Source organism: Epargyreus clarus, unplaced genomic scaffold (genome assembly GCF_041222505.1).
Source record: "Epargyreus clarus isolate Ecla_fem2 unplaced genomic scaffold, WU_Ecla_fem_2.2 ptg000031l, whole genome shotgun sequence".
Taxonomy (NCBI): domain Eukaryota; kingdom Metazoa; phylum Arthropoda; class Insecta; order Lepidoptera; family Hesperiidae; genus Epargyreus; species Epargyreus clarus.
In genome coordinates, this window is record NW_027332236.1 from 9,866,955 (window position 1) to 9,882,391 (window position 15,437).

At 34.5% G+C, this 15,437-nt stretch overlaps 1 protein-coding gene and 1 long non-coding RNA gene across 10 annotated transcripts in view; one reads left to right on the forward strand and one right to left on the reverse strand.

The window, feature by feature from the left end:
• Positions 1 to 15,437, reverse strand: part of LOC140754709 (muscle calcium channel subunit alpha-1) — a 97,282-nt gene that overhangs the window by 4,491 nt on the left and 77,354 nt on the right. For 2 of the 9 annotated variants that reach the window (XM_073089765.1, XM_073089764.1), the window contains exons 24-45: positions 15,030 to 15,137; positions 13,101 to 13,153; positions 12,762 to 12,899; positions 11,919 to 12,033; positions 11,356 to 11,486; positions 10,803 to 11,028; positions 9,811 to 9,909; positions 9,260 to 9,292; positions 8,092 to 8,277; positions 7,651 to 7,753; positions 6,804 to 6,970; positions 6,330 to 6,427; positions 6,152 to 6,240; positions 5,706 to 5,846; positions 5,180 to 5,345; positions 3,301 to 3,469; positions 2,914 to 3,013; positions 2,763 to 2,838; positions 2,608 to 2,691; positions 1,881 to 2,287; positions 530 to 630; positions 189 to 295 (exon numbers count right to left, since the gene is read on the reverse strand). In XM_073089765.1, the coding sequence (XP_072945866.1) occupies positions 189 to 295; positions 530 to 630; positions 1,881 to 2,287; positions 2,608 to 2,691; positions 2,763 to 2,838; positions 2,914 to 3,013; positions 3,301 to 3,469; positions 5,180 to 5,345; positions 5,706 to 5,846; positions 6,152 to 6,240; positions 6,330 to 6,427; positions 6,804 to 6,970; positions 7,651 to 7,753; positions 8,092 to 8,277; positions 9,260 to 9,292; positions 9,811 to 9,909; positions 10,803 to 11,028; positions 11,356 to 11,486; positions 11,919 to 12,033; positions 12,762 to 12,899; positions 13,101 to 13,153; positions 15,030 to 15,137 (2,897 nt within the window). Of the gene's footprint in view, positions 1 to 188; positions 296 to 529; positions 631 to 1,799; positions 2,288 to 2,444; positions 2,483 to 2,607; positions 2,692 to 2,762; positions 2,839 to 2,913; positions 3,014 to 3,300; positions 3,470 to 5,179; positions 5,346 to 5,705; positions 5,847 to 6,151; positions 6,241 to 6,329; positions 6,428 to 6,803; positions 6,971 to 7,650; positions 7,754 to 8,091; positions 8,278 to 9,259; positions 9,293 to 9,810; positions 9,910 to 10,802; positions 11,029 to 11,355; positions 11,487 to 11,918; positions 12,034 to 12,761; positions 12,900 to 13,100; positions 13,154 to 14,023; positions 14,132 to 15,029; positions 15,138 to 15,437 lie in introns of all 9 variants that reach the window. The other 7 variants (XM_073089763.1, XM_073089760.1, XM_073089767.1 and 4 more) reach the window with 5 other exon arrangements.
• LOC140754711 (uncharacterized) lies at positions 2,198 to 8,279 on the forward strand. Its single transcript, XR_012103689.1, has 3 exons — positions 2,198 to 2,559; positions 4,294 to 4,351; positions 8,083 to 8,279. It is a non-coding gene; the product is annotated as an uncharacterized LOC140754711 (long non-coding RNA).

Genomic DNA, 15,437 nt, shown 5'->3' on the forward strand with positions numbered 1-15,437 from the left:
AGGCGAATCCTAGTCTACACTAGTTCCAAAATTATAATGGACTATGAGTGTCTTATTCGTACATATTGTTTTTTTTTGTAATATATATTTCCAATCAACAGTTCCAATCTATATTTCTGTTTTTAGCCTGATATGAGAAGTAAAATTCTGTTCCAGAGTTTCTAGAGGATTGTTCTTCATATACTGACCTGTCCATCTGTTCTTGCGTCATATCTAACGCTTCTTGCATCTCTCGTGACGTGTTCCTCACGAATTCTGGATCGCAATACGCGGCTAGACCTTGCTCTGCTAATACCTGAAATTATGGTCATTTCTTTTTATATTTTTCCTTCAAGTCGAGTATTTTATAGAGAAAATATAGATCATAATCATTATGGCAGCTGTTTCAAAAATCTGAATATTAATTCAGAAAGAGCTTTTATCTTATTTTCATTGTAGTAACGGATGCCTTTCTAAAATTGACACTTTTTCAGTTTTTCAGTTTTCTGCTTGTGTACTTGGTACAATGTATAAAATGATATTGACTCACCCTGGTGACCAGACTCTCCGCTGACCCGACGACGGGGACCGAGGTGGTATTTCCTCGAGGGCTTCCTGGTAGAGACATCACACCTCGCCCACTATCGCCACCTATAGATACGTACCATTGTATTTTGCTCGGAATGAAATAATCGTCTCAGAATTTAAGCTTGACTTCTTTTCATTAACAATGGACTTTGTTTAGAAACATTTATCGAATATTTGGAAAACCACTTTGTTAACTTTCATTAAATTCGATCGACTATTTTTTCTACTCTAATTTCACTCCAAATTCACTATTTTAAGCCTCAAGCTAGCCTTTCTTCTTAAGCAGTTACATGATCCGGCGATGATTTCTAACAAATCAGATTTTGTTCTCGTGAAATTTCATTGATTTTTATTTTACATCTCCAATCATCGTGCAAGTCAAGTTGAAAGCATGTCCAATCTTATTACATTGTTAACTCCTACATTATCTAAAAGCTTCTATTGTTTCTTCTAAATGCAAATCTTCTATTCTTTCTAAATGCAAATCTATTATCAGCCGTTTGATGATGTGTTTATGTAACATGCCATTGTTGTTAGAAATGAATTAAGATTATTATTATTTATTTTGTGTCATTATTTTGTACGCTGTTTCTGTAATTTCTGAAAATTACGAGCTTAGTATTATCAAAATTACGTGCACGGTGTCAATGTGCTAATATTTTTCGTGGTAATGCAAGAAATGAAAGTTGCAAAAGCTTTATGTGAATGTGATTGTGTGATCGAGTATCAATAATCTGTACCGTTGTTTACTTCCTTACAATTTTCATCCTGTAAAGCTTAAATTATGTTAGTGGAATGAGCAAATATCTATACCTTTTGATATGAGGAGCTTCCTTCGAAAAACCTAGTATTTTATCAATTAAAAAGTTTATAAAACATTATTTAACTTTTAAAATCAAGGGGTATTCAAAGTAAATACACTTCAGTCACAAAATACCTCAACTGTTTAGTTTGCGATTCTGCACTGTGAAATAGAAACCGTTTTACGCGTAAACGCTATTTTGTGGAGCATTTTGTCTTGGCTTGTGTTATAGCATAGTTTTAATGTTTATTTTAAGATTATGTGGTTTTCCAGCCGCCAGCTAAGTAGGTATAACCAGTTTTAAAAATGGTAATTTCCGACTTTAAATGCGGTATCGTTTATATTCTTAATTTTCTTAATTAATATATTGAGGTCGCCGAAACGAAAGACCGTGAAGGGAGCTCCTCCGTGCTAGGTGCTAGGTGCGGACCTGGCGAATGCGGGCGATCTACAAGCCGCGCGGGCGGCGCATGCGAGGCCGCGCCCGAGGACGCGCTGCGCACCATCCGACCTGCGAGCGCCGGGCGCGCGCCGCGCAGGCTGCGCCGCTCCCCGCCGCGCGCCGCGCGCTCCCGCGCGTGCGAGAACGCGAACGGCAGCCGCGCCGCCGCGTTGTACCCGTACAGCGTCATCGTGCGCGCCTCCGTGGTCGGCGTGCACTCGCTCGCCAGGTGCGGCGATATCTTCGGCTGGATGGTGGCGTCCAGCGCGCCCGGCGACGGCGTCTTGTCCTCCGGGGAGGCCTTGCGCGGGATCGCGAGCTTCTCCTTGGACGCGGAGTCCTCCGGGTGGATCTTTTGCCGCGACCCCGCCGCCGCCGGCCGCGCGCTCTGGCTCTCCGGCGTCGTTAAGTAGTTCACGCAACCGAACGCCAGGCCGATTTGTCCGAGCATTTCCGGGTAGTTCGATTTCTGGTTGCTGTTAGTGGTGACCGAATCCGAAAGGGGGCAGTGAAATAAAATAAGCATGTTAGGTTGAAGTAGGTTAGATAGAATGGTTGCGTGGAAAATTAGTGGTGCGGAGACAGAGTTATTTACAAAGTCAAAATCACTCCAGATATCACACGTTTAGCTACCTGCATAAATAGCGTTCTTTAGATCATTTGTTGTTCTTCTGCAATACAATAAGCAATAGACTTTTAGATTGTGTTTGTTATATTAATTATATGATTATTTTAATATATCTGCCATGTAAGTATGACGTTAAAATATTTGTTATGAATTAGATATCATACTTACTCTAGCACTTGGTATATTTTTTCAGACTCTCCGTTTAAAATTAGCGGCCGCAGTGGTATTTGTTCCTTCGGTTGTCCATTTGCTCTGTTAAAATAATAATTTCTTTAATATCCATTTTCCCATATACCTTAACTTAAATAACGTAAGATACTTACAAGTTTGGTGCAAGGGGAATCTGTGCCATTCTATATTCTCGTTGCATCATGGAGCTCAAATGATTTCCGAGGCCTTCTAAAAATAAATTAACCCATTAATGTCCATTTAAACATTTATTCTCTCGAAGAACAAAATGAATAATGTTAATACCTGGTGGAGCTTCTCCGAGCTTTCCTTGTTTATTGAAGTGTCTATTGGGGCCGTGTCTTCGTATACTAGACCAAACTCCGCCAAACAGTGAGTGATTCCTCTGTATAACATTATACATTTGATGAGCAAAATACTTAAAATAAATTTTATGGATTCGACAAAAGCCTTTGAAAGTATTGTAATCGATTTTACTATTTTATACCAATGATTTCATTATTCCAAACAGTATTAAGCAGTTATTTCGATTTTATTAAACGTAAAGAGAGGACAAATTTCATTTTATTAAAATTATTTATCATTTATTACACTAAATTATTGAGAGTTCCTCAGGGCAATGAATTAGGACCATTATTCTGTAAATTTGTAAGATATCTCTCCTAAACTTACTCTATGCATCGGAGGGTCAGAGTCCGCACCAATATCGTCTAAGGTACCCGAGATGGCCCTCTTCAACTCTGGGCCCGCTTCATGGAGGGTCCGCAGACCAGCTTGCAGTGTCATCTGGTGGTTCTGTTCATCCGATTGTCGCATCTCCTGCTCCTTACGCTTTTTGAACCTTGTGATTGAATGGGCAGTGATTTATTTAATTTCTCTTTAGATCTAGATCTAGACTTGTGTCACACTCTGCACTGGCAACTAAGAAATGTGGTAATGAAAATGTAAAGCGAAATTTATCTCTATAGTGTATAATATAGCACTTGCAGAAAGCTCAATAAGCCATGACATTTATGATGTCCTAATAAAAGTCAAAATTTGTAAACATCAGGCTTTGTATAAAAAATGAGCAAGTAAAAGTGTACAAGCTTAATTATTGCAAAATGTGCTTATTTCCAGTTAAGAGTAAACTGGGAAGAAAATAAACCAATTAATTTAACAATTTAATATTAAATAACAGGTTTTCTTTTTAGTTTTTAATTTGACCTTCCTTGACACAAGTCTAAATCTGTGGCTTACAATTTTGATACTTACAACAGTTTCCAATATAAAGCTATTTTCTAATCTAGGTTATTTTAGATTGATATAATTTAAATGAATTGTCTAGATGTTATATGACCTTTTCTATCGCACCTATCAGTTTATAATTATTAGATTATTTTCTATATTTATTTGAAAAACACTACGTAAAATAATATATTCAGCTAGTGTGAAATGAGTGTATAAATAAAAGTTGACTAGACGTTGCGACGGGTAGGTATAAATAATTATTTCTAGTTCATATGCAGTAAAATTCAAATGTTTAAATCTTTGCGCTATCCCAGTGTGACTATAACTAAATTATGTCGATAATAAAATATCACAAAAATAACACAACATGTAATCCATATCAAGGGGCGGGAAACAAAAATTGGAGTATTAACATAATTACAATTTCATTTGCAGATCGCATGCTTCTTAGAGCAAATCGTGGGTATATTCGAGGGCTGCATAAACGCTTGAGGTAAATTAATTTAAAGGTGAACATTATCATATTTTAGTCTTTAGGACCATGCGGGGGAAACCCAAACATCTAGGAGATTGCAACCGCCAATAATCTGTTACTTCATGTATATTTCTATATCACATCAAGTGCTCCAGCGATTTGAGAGTAAACACTAAAAAAGGGAAAACATTCTCTCGCCTAAACAACATACGTATCCTTAAGATGCGTTACTTACGCGTGGTTCCTATGGAACAAAAACATTATGTCAGTGTTAAACCGAACTAAACAGAAAATAACAATCAAGGTTAAATACAAAAAATAAATAATCGTTTAGTGAACACATTGTACATATAATCGTTGAAGTGGTTTCGATTGGAGATAAGAAATAAATCGAATTGAAAGATTTGGAAAAAAAATTTAAATAGAATGCCAATGGAAGTAATTTTATTAAGTATTTTCGGTTGTACTTAGATTATTTATCCGTATTTCGTAAATTAGGGAATTAAGACTACGCGCGTATTGATAATTATTATTTCAAATTTGCTAGTTTTTTCAACTATAATTACATACATCTTTTATTACATACTTACAAGTGTCTGCACATAGTCTTAATTATTATGAAACGAAATGAAACTTTTGCCTTAGGTATATACAATATACATATCCAACTAATATTTTCCCAGTAATCAAAATTGCATAGAACAAATTTTAAAAATTCAGATTTATATTTCATTTCGCTCCATCCAAAAATCGTACACTAATATAATTTTAAATTCCGGGAAATTTCTAAATATATACGAATTTTAGTCACTTAAAATACCGAAATTGGTATCTTTAAAGCTTTACCTCCTGAAGTAGTCTTGGATGAGGAAAGTGGCGTAGAACTTGCCGACGGTGATCTCGTTGGGGTCGCCCGGTGGGGGTACCACCTGGTCTAATAGCTTCGGCGAGGTTCGCTTCCAAATCTTTCTTATCACCGCTCTCAATTCCGTGTTGCAGTCGTCTATGTTGCCTGTTGGAAATATTTCTCTTAGATTTTGTGGTGGGTTCATTTAATTCTTTATTTATTTATTTATTTATTTATTTATTTATCATTGGGTTACACCAACAAAGTGAACACTTATACATTGTCTAGACATGTCACATTGAACTTAAATCTAAGTGTCACCTCAATTACAGGTGTAAACTACATTCTAATAACTACGTACTAAACATTAAATAAAATGATTGACAATTAAAAAACAATATAGAATACGATAGGAACAATAATAATAAAATTAGGAATTAAAAATTTATCTATAAGATTAGTGGAATTAATATTAAAATTAACTTCAATTTCATTACTGCTAATAGAGTATAGTTATATAGATACCATCAGTCTTAATTTTGAGTGAAGTGCGTACAACAGCGAATAGGGTGGCGTTGAAGAGCACCGTGCCGTCGGAGTTGAGCGGCATGTTCATAGACACCAGCCGCTTGCAGGCCACGCGGTGGGGGCACAGCTTGCCGAAACCTGCAATATTTACACATCAATTAGAACAGAATCTTATTTAGTATATTTAGTAGAATAATGAACAAGAATAGGATTGATTTGCCTTTAAAATAATGAAATTAATGACAATGTTGATTGAAAATGTAAATTAATTGACTATAGAACATTTAACAATAAGATTTCATTTGGATTTTAAAATTATTTTTGAAGTTGAAGAAATGTATTTGATTTGAAGAAAGACAGTAGTGACTATAATAAAAGCGGCTAATACAAATCTAAAAGAATGAAATAAAAAGAAAACAATAAAATTAATTTTAAGGACTTACCTAGCGGCGGACTAATTTTTCTTAATAAAGTAACTACATCTAAATGTTTTATACGACCCTTCGCGTCAGGGTCATATTCGCTCCATAATCTGTAAAAATACCAATGAATGATAATAATAATGATTTACAATAATCAAAATATTCAACATAATTAGATTTTTGGGTGTAATAGATATACCTTATAAATTCATCTAAGTGGTGTGGACCCAATATAGACCAGTCTCTAGTTAAATAGTCGAAATTATCCATGATGACAGCTACGAATAAGTTGATGATCTGAAAATAAGAATTTGACATATTTTTAAAATATTAAAGAGAAATCGTAGGAATGTACGCAAAACCCTTTCTTTATAAGATAGTACCTTTTACCCATGTACGTAAAAAATCTGACATGTTTTGGACTCATATTAAATTGAGGCCCAAGATAGGAAGCCTAAATCATATCTTATTCACCACAGTATATATTAATGTAAAATTGGCTAAAACAGAAAATGCATGAAATAACGTTTAAATCTCGTAACGTAGTTCTACTCTTTTTTAACAATAACGATAAAATTATCTGAATAAAGGAAAACGTTAAAATAAAAAAGAACACTAAAATAGAGGAGTGGACTATACCAATAAAATACACAAAGCCTAGAACAATACTAACGAGGAAAGAGCAAAGCACGTAGAAGGAGATGAAGTAGGGGAAGGCGAGCACGCTGCCGCAGGAGCCGCCCGGGTCGGGCTCCTCGCCGCCCTCCTCGTGGTAGTTCTTGTCGCACTTCACTTCGGGCTCCGGGGACACGCCCATCATTATGTCCTGCCATGCTTCACCTGGAAATTAATCGAGTTAATGACAAATATTAAGAAAATATAATATAAAATAGAGTCCGCGCCAAACTGTTAGTCCGCTCTGAAGTTGTTGTGCGCAGGTGTAGTCAGAGAGCTCATGAGGTCGAACACAACTACAAGCTTATACTCCGTAGCAACGTAAGGGCACACTAACGCGCTGTCCCCACGGGTGCGAGCGGACAGCGGGGGGTGCCGGGGGACCCGCGCTGTCTACGTCTCGCTAATATCTACAATTTGTTGTTGTTACGCGACTCATTTCTATATTTAGAACGGATTAGAAGTTTGGCGCGGACTATACTATATTTCGTAACCTATGAAACTGTTATTTGCTGCGCCTGCTTTAATTTATAGTCTACTTTTACTTACTTTGATGAATCTTACAATAATCTTACTAGATTTATAAATGCATGTAGAGTAAGTACATAGGTAATTGTAACGTTTTAGGTTAAGCTTGTATACTACATGTTATAAGTAAAAGAATAAATAAAGTATGTACTACAATATCGCTGGCAAAATGTAACCTATTATATTCAAAGCTTCTACATAAACTGTTAAAATTGCATGTAATGTCGCGAACTCGCAAAATTCGCTAAAGTAGAATCGCACACGCTTAAACAAGTTTTGATTTCGAAAACAGCAAAAAAACCTGCAAGTTAACAAACCTGTAGCCGATCTGAACAGGACGAGGATGGCCTGAGGGAACGTCTGGAAGTGGTTGTTCCTCGTGATGGGAGTGTCATCGTCGATCGCTATCTTCCCGAATACCTGAATAACAATTCATTTAATAAGAACAAATACAATTTTGGCGTTTGTGATTCTTTGGAATTTCGAAATTTATTTCATAAAATTTTATTTTTATGTGATTGAAGTAGTATTTAGTCCATAGAATGGTATGTGTTACTTCTGTAACCAATTCCATATAACAGGGGTCGTTACTAAGAATTAAGATGACGAGTCAGACAGCATTCACACCCTTGGAAGCAGTCTAACGGTGATACTTCCCCGTTCGAATTAATCTGAATATACTGTCTTTATTTGTATTATAAGTAGTTCAAAAAGTTCATAAAAAGAAAAACATGTCAAAACTTTTGCAGAATATTCACCTGCATCCCAACAACGGCGTAGATGAAGAACAGCATGAGAATGAGGAGAGCGACATACGGCAGCGCTTGGAAAGACTTGATGAAGGTCCACAGCAGCGTGCGGATACCCTCACCCCTCGACAGCAGCTTTACCAGCCTCATCACTCGGAACAGCCGGAAGAAGTTTATCGAGGGTATCGAGCTCTCCTGTTTGGGGTTTATGATATCGTAATCTCACATTTTATATAAAATTTTTAGCTTGAAGTATTCTGTGTTTGTAAACACACTCCGTACCATTCAATTTTATCTCCGTACTTCAAGTGGTCTTTAAGTTTGGTAATATATTATTTTTATTATACGAGTACGTTTCATATTATAGAATTAATTAACACTTTTGTTAGGCCATTATTAAACTAAATATGGAAATACACATGACACACTTTTTTTCAAAAAATAATTGAAGATTTTTGACACTGCTGTATTTCGGCCTGAGAGGTGCAATGTGATCTATCATATATATGATAGTATATATATCCATGATATATCACTTATAAGTGACATATACAAAACGTTTCCGTTTATTAAAGACACATATGTAAAACTATATTAAATATACGTACATAAAATAAGTTGATATCAAGGTTCAATTTGCAAATTCTGTCTCATTATATCGGCGTTTCATTAATTTTAATTATGAAGTAAGAAATACAACAATACCTAAGTAAGAAAATGATGTACCTGACAATTTCAACAATTGTAAAATTGGCTAAACTTCTTTCTATGACAATTCTGCAGGTGTAAAGCTCTAAGAATCTACACTCTCTAATGTGTCGGGTTTGTTTGTGCTATGACGTGCTTATATTAACATTATCGTGTGTCTATACTTATTTGCGAAACTTTACTTTATTTACAGTACTTATCTAATTATCGTTGTTACTGCCCCATTTTTGTTATCTTTAACAACATCGAAAGCTTGTTAAAGATCCGTTTGCCCCACAACATTTAAAGCTTTCGTTAATTTTGCTTTGTATTTATTTTCAGTAATCTTTCTTACTTTCATATGATCAAAGACATTAACTGTATAACTTTGAATATTGACGGTTTTCTTTTGATTTTCATGGGTGTTAAAATATACATACGTACATACATACAGATTATCTATTTACTTAGCACAAAAGCGTGCACTTACCTTGACGACATGCGCTCTGGGCAACCCACTTCCCTGCAAGAAACAGTGTTGCTTCAATTTTAGTGTTAGCTAATATACCACAGATGTGAAATTGCTTAGCGTTTGCTGTTATTACAACATCTATCGTCCATGCCGGGACAGTAACTTCATTGTTTGTGTTAAAATGGCCAGGTATGTCTGCAGCTAAACGATTTGAGCGACTATTATAATATTTAATTTTTGTTATATTAATTCATTTTTATATTTTGATATTTCATCTAATACATCATTACACAAGTAAATTGAATTGGAATAACTTTTTCTTGCAGAATTGTTTAAATTCTCAAAATATAAATGGTAAGCGTAATTTTGAAAGGGGAAGCAACACTAATTTATATTTCATAGAACTTATTATCCAAAGCATATAACGTAAGACTTTTAATAAGACTGAAAAATGCGTAACAATGAAGATAAATCCATAGACACTGGCTATTTTAACATACAACATACACGTGAGAGTGTTCATCTACTTAGCTGTGGTACTTTACAGGTGTGTGTCTGTGTGAGGGTACCTGGTTCTTCAGTTCGTTCACTTGCGAGAAAACGATGTCGATGATGCTGCCCAAAACGATGATGAAGTCGAAAGTGTTCCATGCGTCACCGAAGTAATTCTAAAGTGAACAGAATATACAACTATTGTAGAAAAAGATACGGAAATCAATCAATCAATCAATCAAGTAACTTGAAAAATATAATCATAATATCACAGACTATAAAAAATTTTATGGGCTGGACCGATAACACGACTCTACAAAAAAAATTTCGTTCTTTGTCCTAAAGTTTATACTATTATTTTCCAGTTAGTTATGCACAAAAACGAAAAGAAAATACCTTTTTTCGGTATAAAGTTTGCTTTTGTGACATCATGAATTTTGAACAACGCTATCAAGGCCAATACAATAAAAACATGATGGGCGACTATATTTGGGGTTTATTGAGAGAAAGTAGCTATGAACATAAAAGAAAAAGTAAAAGTGTGCACTTTTAAGTTATTTTCCACTTTTCTGTAAGCTAATTTGATAGTAAAACTTAATAAAAATAATAAACATTTTTATTTCAATAGTTTTATTTTCAATCAAAAATTAAAATCCGAGATTTTTAAAAATTTCGTTCAATCAGTCTTCTAAACGCAAAAGCAAAGTTTTTCATGCCATATTTTTTTTTCCGTCTTATTACGACCTAAACTACCGAAATTTAATGCTTTGCAATCAAAGTCAAATTTCATGTTGACCCGTGTAATATTTGTAAATTTACGGGTCAATCTACTGCGGTTAATTATGTACTATTGTTAGTACTTATACTGCCTACTGATAATAACAGAGTTATTTTTGCTGGCAATTGTTATCTTTCTTAGCACATTTAAAAAAATGTGCTAAGAAAAATAATACTGAGACTGTCGTAAGTTTTAGTTGCAGGCTACATCCAAACAGAATTAAGCCATAATAATGGATACCATAATTTTAATAGAGTTAAAAACTATACAGACAAGATTATCAAAGCTTACCTTAAATCTAAAAGCAGCGAGTTTAAAAATGAACTCAAGAGCGAATACAGCAGTGAATATCATATTGAGCATGTCGAGAGCCTTGCTGTACTCCAGCGGCTGGTTGTGGTACTTCATGGCGAGGGTGATGGTGTTGATCATGATCAGCACGAAGATCGCGTACTCGAAGGGCTGTGACGTCACGAACCACCACACCTTGTACTGGATGCGGTGTTTCGGGATGTACCTAGGATAATAATGCTTATTGTACTTCCATGTAGGTTTCGATTAAAGTTTGCAAATTAATTGTTTGTCCAAAAATAATAGAGCAAACATTCTTAAAATTTTTCACAAATAAATGAAAAGAAAAATGAATTTCTAGAACCAATTTTTATCACACAGAGTTTTTCTATGTGCCTGTTTTTCTATTGCATGTGTATTATATTTGTTTTAAAAATAAGACAAAAAATAATTCCTTGTAGGAAACAGCGTTTCTGTCCGCTCCAATCCTCTTTGATACTGTTTAAATTTTTTCAACATTCAAATTTAACTCTATGCATTTTTTATAAATTACCTTCGAATAGGTTTAGCCTTTAGCGCAAACTCAATGCAATTCCTCTGGTTCTTGTCCAGTTCGCAGTTCTTATACTCCTGTTCACCCTCGTTCTGGAATGTCACTATGACGAAACCGACGAATATATTTACCTAAAAAGTTATTATTATTAAGATTATTAGTATTATTTGGTTGGCTGACATGAAACATTTTATGAAAGACATGTTTCACATACTCGTACATCCTCGCATATCCTTTGTCAGCTTTTTTGACCAAAAAATTAGCTACGTTGCACAGCGAGGAGACGCTGCTAGTATTATGGGCACTGATTTTATTTAGTTTTGGACAATATTAACTTTATTTATTATTTCGTGTCTTTAAATTTTAAGCGACTATTTATGAAAACATGGAGCTTTATTTCGAAAAAACATACGCTTATAAACATTTGAAAACTATGGTAAATCTAGGACATTCTTGATTGAAACTTGCAACACTCAGGAATTGGGGACACATGGCAATTTTTATAAGAGAGCTTTAATATAACTATGCTAAGGATAATACTTAATGTTTTTATGTTTACTTACCATAAAGAAGGCAATTATAATAATATAAATAATATAGTAGGCTGCAACAATTGGACGGAAGTTAGTAATGGGGCCGCGATCCTCGGCATTTGAATCTATCGACACGTACAGTAACCTGGAAACGATATTTCAAACATTACTAACAAAGTAATAACTAAATCCATTTCACCGAATATAGTAAGGTAGTTAACCTAATAGCAGAGTTACTTTCGCCTACCGAAATCTAAAAGAAACTACAAATAAGATTAGGAAAAAGTTACAATTTGGAACAGACGCGCTAATAGTCTTGAATTAGGTCTGAATGTCTCGTGCAGTGGCGAATTAAAAAAAAATTAAGGTCTAGGCTGTACAGTTTTTGCCGCCCCTGCTTCTACAATTGTCATGTCTTACTAGAGGTGAGGCGTATATACTGGAACAGGTTCAGGGACTAGGTAGTTTAGGTAGTAACTCCTGTTTTTCTCAGAACATGTTTCCCTTTGTTTTTTTGCTCGTCATGCTAGTTCGTGACACGTTTAAGGCATGAACGAACTAGCTTCCTAATTAGCAAAAAAAATTTGGTCCCCAAATTTGCCGCCCCAAAAATCTGCCGCCCTAGGCTGAAGCTTACTCAGCCTGCTGGTAAATCCGCCACTGGTCTCGTGTATGTGTGTCTATCTCATTACGCCATTCAGACCAAAACTCCTTAACTCAGTAAGCTTGTAAAAGTAGCGCTCAACATTGTTGTTATAAGGCAGAAACAGGTGTGGTGCTCTACAAATTTGAACCATGAAAAGCTACATTCAAACTTCCAGTCTACCGGAGGTGGTATAAAAATCGTTGGTAGAAAAAACCGGCCTAACTTACCCTGGCCATCCTTCAAACGTCGACACGGTAAAAAGAGTGAGCATTCCTTTCATCACATTGTCGAAATGGAAGTCATTCCTTTTCCATTCTCTATCTCTTACCGCATAGTTGCGGTTTTCAAACACTAAATAAGTCCCCCTAAAATGAAAATAAGTAAAATTATAGTTGATTTTGATGTTAAAAAAGAAATTGGGAGGACAAAAATTGTCATTGCAGAAATTGTGACTTATTGTAAATTGTGGATTAATAAATATAAATCTATGGAATATGGTATTTTATGCTTAAGAGTTTAGACTTTAAAAAGGAGTAAACGAAATAAATATTAAACAAACAACTCACCGACATTCGTCTTTTGTCATTTTCGAAATATCATTACATTTAAAAAATTTACCCTGAAACAAAGTCTCATATATTAGTCAACTAAATCAATCATAAACACATTGCATGCTATTACTACAATTGCGTAATTAAAAATCATTCTCTGCGTACATTTTAATGAGTTGCAAAATTTAATTAAGTAAACTCATTTCTCATGACTTATAAGCGTATTTAATTATGTGTTACATTGGCTTGCCAAATTTTTGTTTGGTATTTTTATAAGTTTTTAACAATGAATACCAAAAGAATAAAGAATAATAACAATTTGCGAGCAATAAAACTATAAAATCGGACAAAATAAAGTTATCTAATTTTCTTAAAAAAAAATGTAAATCGGCCGATTTTTGGCAAGCCTAAAGCATTCTTTGCTGTAAGCTTCAAAATGTACCTATATCTATGTTAACATATTAAAATTAATTTCATTTAATAAGCTGTTACAACAATTGATTACATTTAAAATAGGAATTAAATTGGCAGTCTATATTACGTATATTTTTCTATTTCTAAAGTTTTGAAGCAAGTGCAGTCACATGCATTTATATTATTTCGCGGAAATAATTTACGTGTCGACTGTAGATAAGCTTATTTACTCGACTAGTATACCTAATTTTTGAAGATATACTGAAAATGGTAATTATTTTAACTAATTTTAAATTACTGCTTTCTCGTCCGTTAATCCACAAAAATGAAGAAACAAACAAAAATATTGAAATCCATATACACATAAATTTGACACTATAGATTATAATTAGTATTCACTGCGAAAGAACTGCAGCGCAGATCAGTTATGAATCTATAATCCACACCATTTTCTGTACTTTACAACTTAATCTAGAAAACAAATCAAGCACCATTCATTAAATAGAAGCACCAGCAAATCTCACCTTAAATAACTGTACACCAACGACAGCGAACATAAATTGTAATAGATACGTAACTAGCATTATATTCCCTATAGTCTTAATAGCTACTATCACACATTTCACGACATACTGTTACGAGGACCGTGCGTTAGTCGTGGGCATACGTTACCAGGGGCGGGAGGACAGTCCACAAGTGTCCGGTAAACGCAGCGTCAGGACATAAAGGGAAAAGCAAACAACTTTAATACAACGGACCATCATGTTAGGTTCACCATGAATCTACGTATGTTAAGTTAGACTTTTCGGGGTAGATTCAAATACGCCAAGGTAGGGGGAGTGGTTATTCTAAAGAATACACAGGGTTTATTAGTCGTCTAAATGGTTCTTCGTGTAAATAATACACCTTTGGGTCCAATCGTCATGCGCGATGAAGTTAACAACATAGATACAGTATGAGAAACCAAAGGACTAGATGATTAATGGCTACGGTTAGTACTATGAGGGGTCGTGCTAAAAAATAGAAGATAGAGGTTCTATAATCTCCACAACTAACTAAAACTTTCTGTGTAAAAGAAATAGAATTCAGTAGGATAGAAAAAAATGATTGAAAGAATAAATAATAATTTACAGAAGTTACTGACAAAAATATAGCTGCAAAGCTTTCCATTATGTACTTGGAGGAAGCTTTATTCACATATAATTAGCACAAGAGTTAAACAAAGCTTAAATAAAACAATATAATAAAGCTTTTATAGTTATTCGAAAACTATAATTGTATTTATAATAAATAATAGAAGAATAAAAAAATCATGAGAAATGAGCGTGAAGAAGAAAGTAGAAAGAAATTTGTAAGACAATACCCAAAGGTGTAATTGAAAGTCTCGTAGAAAAAATATTTATAGTGAATGTTGGTATATCTTGTGTTTTCACTCCAAACAGTGATACACAGTGTGACGTCACACGTGATATCGTAGGTAGAGGTAAGATTATGGTGCTATGTCATCTTGTAGACGAAATTGCCCCCTACCTTGAACATTTGCACTCCCATGACCGCGAACATGAATTGTAGCAACGATGTTACCAATAATATGTTGCCGATCGTTTTGATGGCAACGATCACGCATTGAACAACGTGCTATAATCAGGGAAAAACTGTGAGATTCTTGGACATAGTATACTTAAATATGATAATTTGTAGACATACACATATAATATTGCGTTACAGAAAAATGTTTGTAGATGTTAAAAATACAGAATCAATTTTATTCAAAATTAAATTAGAAGGAATATACATTTTAATTCTAAATATGCCCCGTCGTAGTTTTCTAGCACTTTTATACACAATCTAGACCTGTACCTTAGGGAAAAGAGATTCATACAGTTATCTTATACTATTATTCTACGATGGGACATATTTGCAATTTAAAATTATATC